Source organism: Nannobrachium achirus, assembly GCF_963921795.1.
Source record: "Nannobrachium achirus genome assembly, chromosome: 24".
Lineage (NCBI taxonomy): Eukaryota > Metazoa > Chordata > Actinopteri > Myctophiformes > Myctophidae > Nannobrachium > Nannobrachium achirus.
This window is the reverse complement of record NC_137831.1, coordinates 3,289,817-3,301,873: the sequence shown is the minus strand read 5'-3', so window position 1 is coordinate 3,301,873 and position 12,057 is coordinate 3,289,817. Positions and strand designations below refer to the sequence as shown.

The 12,057-nt window shown below is 42.8% G+C and overlaps 1 protein-coding gene across 2 annotated transcripts in view; it reads right to left on the bottom strand.

The window, feature by feature from the left end:
• prkx (protein kinase X-linked) overlaps positions 1-11,848 on the bottom strand; it is an 82,378-nt gene extending 70,530 nt beyond the window's left edge. The window contains exons 1-2 of one of the 2 annotated variants that reach the window (XM_080720758.1): positions 11,728-11,848; positions 9,020-9,310 (exon numbers count right to left, since the gene is read on the bottom strand). In XM_080720758.1, the coding sequence (XP_080576884.1) occupies positions 9,020-9,203 (184 nt within the window). In that variant the 5' untranslated portion in view covers positions 9,204-9,310; positions 11,728-11,848. Of the gene's footprint in view, positions 1-9,019; positions 9,311-11,723 lie in introns of both variants that reach the window. The other variant, XM_080720759.1, reaches the window with a different exon arrangement.
• Positions 11,849-12,057: the final 209 nt, after the last annotated feature.

Below are 12,057 nucleotides of genomic sequence, written 5' to 3'. Positions count from 1 at the left end.
CAGCTGACAGATTGTCCTGTTTCAGTCTTCCTCTCAAGACATCAGAGAGGGAAGCTGGTTTGTGAGAAGCCATCATCCTGCGTCCTCATGGAGGCTAACATCATTACTGCTTCATAATAATAATGCGAGTAGCATTGCAGAGAAACTCCTCCAGTACATCGTTGTTGTGTCGGGTGGAAACCTTGTATGTCCAAAACCGTTCGCTTTGTATTTATTCCGAAACAAAACGATTTAAACTGGTGAAAACAGCAGATCTACAAGCACACAACGCCTCGCGACGCGAGGCGCTGTGTGCTTGTAGATCGGCTGTTTTCACTAGTCTTATGCAACAACCTTGTATGATGAAGCAGTGCTCTACTTTACTAAAAAGAAAAAGGTACAAATGTTAAACTTGGAGATACTAGGTTTCTGCACGACAGTGACCATATGCTGCTCTCGCCCGGGGGACTTCGACGCTTTTCACTTTCAGTCCACGGACCTCTCAGCTGAGAGAGAGAGAGATGAAGCTGTTGTTTCAGTCCACGGACCTCTCAGCTGAGAGAGAGAAGAAGCCTTCAGTCCACGGACCTCTCAGCTGAGAGAGAGATGAAACTGTTGCAGATTTAAACCTTTTTTCCAACAGACGTCATAGATGGGTTTCACTGAGTGACCATTGAGAACCACATGGATGAGCAAGCCCAAATATAAGCAACTAGACTTTAGAAACAAGCCCAAATATAAGCAACTAGACTTTAGAAACAAGCCCAAAACAACTGCAACCCGTCACTACCAATATTTACTACCAAGCCTATTAATCAAATAACCAGTAAGACTCCCTAATCGGGAGATAAGTGACCGCCAGGTCGCATACACAAACTTTAGAAGGCAATGGTAGCCAATCAGGAGGGAATATGGGAAATGGGACAGATCCATGTTGATGACTTTAGAGATACTGTGTACAGCTTTGCATGATTTTAGGGCAAAATCTGTAGGAGCAGTGTCCAAAAAAATAGTTTTGCAAGAATCGGCCTCATGGTGGCGCTAGAAGAGTGGCATGTGAGAAATGAGGGGTGGAGGTTGTGGTTTGGCAGCCAAGGAGTGTGTGTGTGTGTGCAAAGTTTGAAATGGATAGGGGCAACAGCGCCGGAGATATGAGTAGGGGAAAAGTGTGACGTGTGACAGACAGACTGACAGACAGACAGACTGACTGACAGCCGGTGGAGGTTTTGAAAGTAACTTCGACCTGACGGTCGCAATCAACTACACTTTAGAAACAAGTCCAAAGGGGCACAGTGGTCACCTCACAACTAGGACTAGGTCCTGGGTTTGATTCCCGCCGGGGGACGCTGTGGGCGCTGTGGCCGTGTTTCCTCCTCTGTGTCATCAGCACCCAGACTCTAAGTGGGGTTGGCAAACGGGCCTTTCTGTGTGGATGATGATCACATTTTACCATAACATTTTCTCAAGTAGCCTGTGTTTTTCATGCCAGAAGTCAGAATTGTGTCTTCATCAAGCCAAGGCAAATAATCTGTTTCAATGTTTCTGCCCCGTCCTGCAGACAAAGCCAACATCCTCGCTGTCAAAGAGCCTTATTAAAAGGCTTTACATTTTACCAAGTCAGGCCTGAGAAAGTGTCAAGATTAGGAGTGAGACGAATGCTTTGAGAGAAAAATAAATGTGTTTGTTTGTTGGACTGGGGAATTGTATATACCAGGGGTTTTCAAAGTGGGTGACGGGGCACCCTGGGGTGCCGTGACGGCAGTCCAGGGGTGCCACGAGATCATTTGAAAATATTTGGAAATTATTTGGACACTTTATTATTTAATATTTAGTATGATTCTAAACTTTATTTTCAGTCAGTTCTAACCAAAATGGCTATTATCTCAACGTTTTCCTCGCAACATAATCACTAAAATATCGTCACTGTCGGGCAGAAACCTCGTATCTCCAAGTTTCAAATGTGTACGTCTTTTGGTAAAGCAAAGCCCTGCGTCATCATACAAGACTGTCACACAAAACTAGTGAAAACAGCCGATCTACAAGCACACAACGCCTCGCATCGCATGTGTGCTTGTAGATCTGCTGTTTTCACTATAAGATCATTTTATAGATGATAAGATCATTTTATAGATGTTAAATACAAAACGAACGGTTTTGGACATACAAGGTTTCCACCCGACAACAACAATATGCTATAAATATAAGGTGCTGGGAGTGTAAAATTATAATGTAGGGGTGCCTCGGATTAAAAAAAATGTTTAGGGGGTGCCCTGAGACAAAAAGGTTTGGGAACCCCTGGTATATACAGTATATATTTCCCAAAATTCAGATTTACATAGTTCAACTGGGAGTGCCTCAGCCTACTTATTTCTGCTTGTATTTATCCCACCACACCCAGTGTGGAAAACTACACCATGACATCAGAGTTTATGCAATATGAAAGTGGATCTGAAGGAAGTGTCATCCAGACATCCTATATATACAGTATGTGCAACAGACCTGCTGTGTCTGACTGAAGCCTCGATCAGAGTCGGCTCCGCGTTTGAGTCATGAAACTACAACGTTACGTCATTCCTCGCGGTGGAGAGCTTTCCACCGTGAGTACCGACACATCTCTCTGTTTTTTGGAGCGGTGAAAGCGCTCCCAATGAACAGGTATGTCTGTGGGTGGCTGGGTGGCTGGGTGGCTGGGTGGCTGGCTGGCCGTGTCCGTAGTCTGGCAATACCTTGAGTGGCCACACACAAAACACTAGTTAAAGGAGGGGCGCTGTTTTGTGCAGGCCAGGCACACTCACCACTCACTCACAGGCACAGTTTACACTCACTCACTCACTCACATAGGGTACAGCTGCTCAAATTCACCGCTCCACTTCGAACCGAGGTTTGATTTTACTATCAGACAGACAGGCTCTTCACCCCGTTCACTGATTGGTCGACCTGGACCAGTCAGTCACGGTGAACAGGACTTCACCGTGACTGACTATGATGGCCTTCACTTATTTTCTGACTTGAGGTGGAAAGCTTTCCACCTAAAATTTGCGGTGGATAGCTCTTCACCGCAGACTCTGATCGAGGCTTGACACACACATAAAACACAGTCACCGTTTAGTGCAAGGGGGTCCAAATTGCGGGCCGGGGGCCAAATGCGGCCCGAGGACAAATTTTATACGGCCCAACAGAAAGAAACATGGCCCCAGAAAACAATGGTTTAGTGATGGAAAGTGATGAGTGATCACTTTTCACCGTTTTGTGGGCTTTTTCTGGGGCCATTTATAGCCCAAGGAATGTTTTTTTTTGTGCAAAACAAATTGTTGCAATGGATTCAGCATCATGACAAACCCCTAGTTCAGGGGTTCCCAAACTTTTTTTGTCTCAGGGCACCCCATAAATATCTTTTTCACTCCCAGCAACTTATATCTATAGCATATCGTCGTTGTTGGGTGGAAACCTTGTATGTCATCTATAAAATGTCATCTATAAAATGTACAGCAGATCTACAAGCACTTGTGTGCTTGTAGATCTGCTGTTTTCACTAGTTTTGTGCGACAGTCTTGTATGATGAAGCAGGGCTTTGCTTTACCAAAAGACGCACACATTTGAAACTTGGAGATACGAGGTTTCTGCCCGACAGTGACTATATTTGAGTGATTGTGTTGCGAAGAAAATGTTGAGATAATAGCCATTTTGGTTAGAACTGACTGAAAATAACTTTGTACTTCCAAGTTTAAAATCATACTCAATATTTTGTCTGTCCAAATAAATTCCAAATATTATCAAATGATCTCGCGGCACCCCTGGACTGCCGTTGTGGCACCCCAGGGTGCCCCGTCACCCACTTTGAAAACCCCTGCCCTAGTTAGAACCCTCAAATCCTACTTAAAGCGTTTTTTCTTTATTTTTTTCCAGGTATTTTCCTCCTGTATAGAAAGTCGATGGGAGCCCAACTTGATTTGGCCGCTGTGGTGACCCCGAAGGTCGCCGACTCAGGCGTCCTAGCTAAATCATTAGAGCAAGCCTTGGGCTACATCTGTGCAAAATTTGGCGCTTTTAGACTACCGGTAATATAGCGCAAAATATCCCTAACGCCCCCGACTATTAATCATTTTACTAAGTATAGACGTTCTTAGTAGTTAAACTGAAGTGACATTGATGAATTCCACAAACATCATCAAGGTACCCTGAGGCACCCCTGGACCTGCGTCAGGGCACCCTAGGGTGCCGCGGCACAGTGGCACCCACTTTGAGACGCCCTGTTGTAGAGCTGCTATTTCTGGCAAAGACATTTGGTGAGGACGGAGAAGAAGAAAATAAATGTGGGAGCCGGTTGAACAAACTATAGAGGGTATAATTAACTTGTGACTGGAGCAGTCAACAACCAGAGCAGCTTTCCATGTTTGTCTGGCAGAGAAATGTTTTCTATGATCCACATGTCTTTACAGCAGTGGTTCTCAAACCTTTTAGCGCCTTTTAGATCGGCTATTTTTTGGCTAAAGTTCTCCTAATATGGACGCTAGTGGTTAATATAAAAAAGGAGAAAAAAACGTTCTATCAAACAAAGATTTGGAGGACCCCCTGTAGTAACTCTGAGGACCCCCTAGGGGTCCCGGACCCCCTGTTGAAGACCCCTGTTTTAGCCTGTGACCCAAACTAGTGAAAACAGCAGATCTACAAGCTCTCAACGTGTTGCTTCATGCTGCGTTGTGAGCTTGTATTTCAGCCACTTTCACTACTAATTTATGTAATTTCACAAGGTTTTTGCGTATTTATTAATGAAATTACTTAGAGAAATCATTTCATTTTTGAATAATTTCTTTTTGTTTTGAAATAATAATAATTTAAAACAAAGCAAACAAGAAATTAAGGGACCCATAAAAATGTGTCGGTGAACCACGAATGGGTCCCGACCCAGTGTTTGGGAACCAGTGTCTTTACAGCGCAGCGTCCGAGAATTCCTTAGAAATTGTGATTAGTCTGCCTGCTTGTAAGGAACGCATCACAAGATCCTCTCCTAAGTACTGTACACCAGGGTTTCCTGCAGCACTTTACAGGCCAGGCGCCCCGCCTGCCCAGAAAACCCCCCGCCCCCCCAAGGGTATAAAAAAAAAAAAAAATTTTTTTTTTTTTTTTTTTCCCCCCCCCCAAAAATTGGACCTCCAACAGTGTACTAGGCATGATCGCGATCGCGAAATTGCATGTTTAACCCCCATACCAACCCTATCTTTCAAACATGGCAGCCATGTTTGTTTACATTTGAAGAAAACATAAGGGCTGGTATCTCCTGAATGCCTGAACGGATTTCCAAGCGAATTTTTTTGTTTGAAAGCTGTGAAAAGCGTGTACATGATAGTGCATCATCTGTGCACGAATTCGTACACCAGCGTGCACACTATTTTTTTAACCCTTTGGTGGCGAACCGGCAATATAAGTTATTCAATGTTGAATAAATGTGGATGATAGCATGTAGTTGTGTTTTCCGTCATCATGGGCACATTCATGTGTTTTTTATAGGGCAAAAATAAGAATTAATATTAAAAATTAAGTGAATTAATTACTCGAATTAATTAATCCCCCCCTGGTCAAGACTTTTTCCTGCAGGAAACCCTGTACACACACACACACACACACACACACACACACACACACTCAGGGCAACTTTAGGCCTACGCTTCATGTTCAGAGACAACTATGCAACTGCAACTCAATGTCATACCAGTGGTTTGCTAGTATTCTCCAAAAAGGGAATGCCTCAGACAGTGTCACGTAACCACTTTAACCATTCTTTATTTTTTGGCTATTCAAAAATAGCAGATCTACAAGCTCATAGCGTGGCACCGTGTGCCGTGCTATGAGCCTGTAGATCTGCTATTTTTGAAGAAAAAAAGAAAACATGAAAATGTGCACAAATCTTTGCTTCTGGAGGGGCCCCGGGAACAAAATATTAGATGATAGATAGATTAGATAATAGATGGGGGTCCACGGTCAAATAGGTATAACCTCTAGGGGTCCTTGACATAAAAAAAAAAAAAACTTTGAGCACCACAGAGAAAGTTTTTCAGAAAACTATTTGGATTTAGAAGATTTTCTTATGTGTTTTTCAGGCCTTAAAGGAGCTATAGTCAACTTTTTCTTGAAAAACGGATGCTAAAATAAAAATAATGTTTCGAAAATATTTTATAAAAAAATAAGCTTCAGATATGTGTTTCTATTCAAAAATGACCACAAAAAGCATAAAATAATGATAAAATAATCATTGTGGCAATTGTCAGACCGACACTTTGTTTACATTCTAGTCTATAGACTAGGATGTAAACAAAGTGTCGGCCCTACAATGAAAAAGTTGACTATAGCTCCTTTAATGTGTAATAAACAACGAGGTCGCATCATTTCATCCTTTATTCAAGCGTTACTAAACTCAGATGTGGGCACACCCAACCCAACCCAACCCAACCCAGCCCAACCGCACGCATCTCTTACTCCTATGTATGAGTAATGCCCAAAGACAGGCAGTATAGCAAAAATAAAGCATAGAAGGGTATTATGGTATAATTTCATGCAAAATTATTTGCTACATCACCTACATACTAGGGCATTGATCACGTGGCCGACTGTTACACCAGTTGCTTGCCTACCGAATTCAGTGACTTACCCCGAAACCCGGATGTTGGATCACGTGGCGCACTCACTCACGCTTGCAAACACACTGGAAAATTACAGCAGCGTCCCCTTACAACACCACCAAGCTTCAAGACGTATTTTCCTTGCTCCTTGAAAAAAGAAGCAATGATTTAACTGCCACAAACTTCACACGCGCGTCCCTGCAAATGCACGGAACCAAATGGACCCGTACAGACAGTTATGGCGGCCGTGGCGTGCCTAGAATGAGGGCGGCGAAGCTGCCCAAACTTCTACGTCGTTACATACATTAGGCTGCAATCACGCAGCCCGTTCGGCGAAAAACAACTTATGTTACATATTATGTGTAATGTTATACATGTTTTAGAAAAGGTTTTTAACAAAATCAATAGCCAAAAAACTTTGCATAGCTAAATATTTTTCCATGACTTTCCAGGACCCTTGATCAATTCCAAAACTTTTACAGGACTGGAAAAATATTTTTCTAATTTCAAAATATTTCCAGGAATGTCTGTGGGAACCCAGCACTGCTATAAAGCTACTGAGCTGAACTATACTAACAGAATGTATTCAGTTATTCCATCATCAGTAAATATTGGCCCCCTTAATTGTTTGAATCTTATCAAGACGGTTACACGAAGGCCACAGAAAGGTCTCCACCAAAACTAGGAGACTCGTCTTAGCTAATCTCATCGTGTGGGCGAGAGACTACAAGTCAAAATATTATCAGAAAACTGTTTTGGAAAAAGCTACTGCAGGGTTCCCCAATAAGTTTTCCCCCAAGGGCCGAATCATGTCCAGGGTACCAAGCCGAGAGCCACAACATTGCAGGGGGCGACGGTGGCGTTCCCGCTACTCCAGGGACAGTTTTCGTCGTTGTCAGGTGAAAATCTTGTATGTCCAAACCGTTCGTTTTGAATTTATAATTTTAAAAATGATTTAAACTAGTGAAAACAGCCGATCTACAAGCAAGTTGAACGTACAAATTTGGAGATACGAGATTTCCACCCGACAACAACATGGGCGTGCTGCTGTCAAGAGCCAGAGCCAGAGCAGAGTCAACAGACTACTGTATGTCAAGGTTTATTGACACAGTGTTGGACTTGTTGTTGCAGGGACTTCAGGGATGGATGTGTGATAAAGAGATGACGTTATTCTGCTTCTCTCCACAGTGAGATTACAGGAGCCACCATTCTGGAGGTCACAGCCTTTATGTTGGAATAACTCAGTGCCTCTCAAACCTCTCAAACATTTACGTTTCAAGGACCAGTTTTACTGTAAGGTTAGGTTTAGGCACAGTTTTACTGAGGTTATGTCTAGGAATAAGGTTAGGTTTAGGCATAGTTTTACTGAGGTTATGTCTAGGAATAAGGTTAGGTTTAGGCATAGTTTTACTGAGGTTATGTCTAGGAATAAGGTTAGGTTTAGGCATAGTTTTACTGAGGTTATGTCTAGGAATAAGGTTAGGTTTAGGCATAGTTTTACTGAGGTTATGTCTAGGAATAAGGTTAGGTTTAGGCATAGTTTTACTGAGGTTAGGTCTAGGAATAAGGTTAGGTTTAGGCATAGTTTTACTTGCACACACACACTCCTTGCCTGCCAAACCACTACCTCCACCCCTCAATTCTCACATCGCCCTCTTCAAGTGCCACCATGAGGCCGATTCTTGCAAAACACATTTTTGGACACTGCTCCTACAGATTTTGCCCTAAAATCACGCAACTCGGTACACAGTATGTCTACACTCATGTCATCAACATGGATCTGTCCCATATAGTGCCACCATCAGGCCAATTTTTTCAAACACATTTTTGGACACTGCTCCTACAGCTTTTGACACAGACATTGACACAGGATAATGGAATATATCCTTACATTGCAAAGGTAATCAGCACCATCTGTATTCTGTAGGCTGCCACTAAGTAGACTGGCTGCTAATTGTTAATGTTTACGTTAGTCACAGGAGGACCAGAGCATCATGCTGTGCAGTGCCATAGACACAACTGGCATAAAACCGGTATTTATGTCAGTAAATGGTAAATGGTGCATTTATATAGTGCTTTTATCCAAGGCGCTTTACATAGATTGTGCATTACATTCACCCATTCACGCACACATTCATACACCGGTGGCAGAGGTAACCATGCAAGGCACCAACCTGCTCACCGGGAGCAACTAGGGGTTCAGAGTCTTGCTCAAGGACTCTTCCACATTAACTCAGGGGGAGCCCGGATTAGAACTGCTTCATGCTCTAATAACGGTTTCTCTACCCCTGAGCTATGCCGTGAGGCTGGTTTGATATCATACCTGCCGATTTTTGATATTGGCCGATTCCGATTTCCATCCCTAACAAACAACATAAAACCCTGGAGAACACATAAGGATGACTACCCCGGGCTCAACTCACCCACGGTGGCGATGGTGTCCAGGTCCTCCAGACAGTAGGCTCGTTGGGTGCTGTTGGGTGCCCCGCCCCCGGCGTCCCCCAGGGGCGACACCAAGGAGGGGGCGTTGGCGGCGTGGCATCGCCCGTCCTTCACCACGCCGTTCATCTCGTTGTTGGAGCCCACCTTGGCTTTGGACGACGCCATGGTGTTCTGTTTGTTTAGTTGTTTGCTTGTTTGTTTTGTGTTTTTGGCTTCTTCTCAGGGGTCTCTCTCTCTCTCTCTCTCTCTCTCTCTCTCTCCTTCTATCTCCCCTGTGTGGTGAGGAGGAAACATAAGTCAGGGGTCTTCAACAGGGGGTCCGGGACCCCTAGGGGGTCCTTCACATCTTTTTCCCTTTTTTTATATTAACCACTTGAACCCTAGCGTCCATATTCTGAGAACTTTAGCCGAAAATAGCCGATCTACAAGCTCACAACGCCTCGCAGCGCGAGGCGTTGTGAGCTTGTAGATCGACAGTGAAAGGTCAAGTTTATTAAGTATTGACGGCTCAAGTGGTTAAATATCTGAAAACACACATTAACATGAATCCAAAATACACTGATGAGTGTGCTGTCAAACGATGAAACTATATGGAATCTATGAAAAGGTTGTGGGGGTCCCTGCTTAATTTCTCTCTCAGCTAAGGGGTCCCTGGCCTGAAAACGTTGACGACCCCTGATATAAGTTATTGCTGACTATTATTCCGAGGACTGATCCATCCACCATGACCGTCCGACAAACAACAAACATCACCGTTTTTTCGCAAACTAAAGAAAATATGAGCCTTTCTTGGCAGCAATTAGTTGGCAGTGACAACAACGGCAGTTCAGTTCATGTTTCTTTGTCTCTGCTGTTTTGAGCCGACTAAGCAGCATCAGGGTTTCTGGGTTTGGGAACTCAGTCAGAGCCTCATCGGCTTTAACAGCAGCTCGGTACTGTCCGCTAGGTCGGTGGTTCTCAACCTGTGGGTCGGGACCCCGAGGTGATTAACTTAATGTGCAAATTGTTTTCTCACTCAACAGTAAACAAACCTAAAGTTTAAATGTATAGAGGGGACCTCTATACATTGTCTAAAGTGACAATTTTAAGGACTTTTAAATACCTCTAAAATGACAAATTAAACATTGGCAAAATTGTCAAACATTAGTGGGAGCATGTAGATCTGCTATTTTGACAATAGAACTGTGTTATACAAAACAACTCTTAGTGCTTCTCAGGTAGGGGGGGTCCCCAGTAAAAATATGATTATTTGGGGGGTCGCGGCCTGAAAAGGTTGAGAACCACTGTGCTAGGTTACTCTTTTATGAAGCGGGGGTCAAGTTTGTACTTTTTAAAAGCCTCACTCACTTCACATTGAACAAGAACACCCCCACCAAAGGTAAATAAACAATCAGTCGACTGGGGACAGGTGCAACCCCAGTGTTGATTTAGCTGACTAAACCAATACTAAAAGACCTTTGATATTTAGATATTTGAAGACTTGACTTAACAAGACTTAAGGCTAAATATGTAAACTAACACTGCTACCAATGTAAAGGTTTAGCGGGCTTGTTGATTAAGACCTTGATATGTTTGCTATATGAAGACTATAGACTTGACTTAACAATTCCAGAAGATCATAAGACTAAACATTTGTTACTCAAAACTAACACTGTTACCAATGTATTCTGTTGTCTAAGACTACTAGACTAAAATACCTTTGATATTTAGATACCGGTATTTGAAGACTTATACTTTGACTTAACAATGACTTAACAAGACTAAGACTAAAACATGTGTTATTCAAAAGACTACAAAAGACAACAAACACTCTTTTCTGTCAAAATGGAAATAAGCTTAGTCTTTTCTAGGATCTCCTGTTAGTAGACCTTGTACCAGTGAACTGTACCGTCATGAAACTGTACCTTTTCCTATGCAAACTGACAATAAAGTCTTCAATCAAATATTTCTCAAAAGACTGAGACAAAAAAAGCTGTCAAAACTAACACAGCTGCTACCCAATGTATTCTGTTGTCTAAGACTAATTAGACCAAAAGACCTTAGATATAATAAGACAACAGACTTGATTTAACAATTCCAGAACACTATAAGACTAAACATTGTGTTACTAAAAAGATTATAGGACAAACATTATTGCTGTCAAAACTAAACAGCTGCTGCTGCTGCTGCTGCTACCCAATGTAAACGTACAGCAGACTAACAGCTAACAGGCTAACAGACTAACCGTCATGAAACTGTACCTTTTTCCTATGCAAACTTCTTTTTCTCTAATAAAAGTAAAGACAAGTCACTCAAAAGAAGACAAAAATCTCTGGCTCTGCTGTCAAAAAAACTAACACTGTTTAATACCAATGTATTCTGTCTAATAGACTACTAGACTAAAATACCTTTGATATTTAGATATTTGAAGACTTATACTTTGACTTTACAATGACTTTAGACTAAAAACACGTGTTATTAATATTCAAAAGACTACAAGACAACAAACAAGAATCGTTTCTGTCAAAAACTAAACACAGCTGCTGCTGTCCAATGTAAACGTACAGCAGGCTAACAGCTAACGGCTAACTGACAGACTAACCCTATCCTCCCTGTTGTGTCTCATTCTGTATGGTAGTGTTTGTAGTGGAGGTTTTTAGACAGAGAACAACAGATCTTTAAACCATAAACCTAACATATTCTCACATACAGCGGGCTGCAGGGTGGTGTTATGGAGGTGGAGGTCCAGTAGTTCCATTGTTTAGGGGTCCTCCATGTAACCGTCCTGCTGTAGCGTCCATGGAGAGCCTGCCTCACCCCGGGCTCTCTCCCCTCTCCCCCCCTCCTCCCCCCTCCAGCTGTCTGGCTCCTGGAGGTGGGACGTTCGGGAACGAGTCGAGTCGTTTGAACGGCTCTTTCAAGGTTCAAGGTTGTACTTTATTGTTACGTCTTTTGTACAGGTACATACGAGTTCAGTTAAGGCCCATTCCCACTGGGCCAGATAACAGATAAAAAAAAAAAAACTCTTTCTCCAGATATG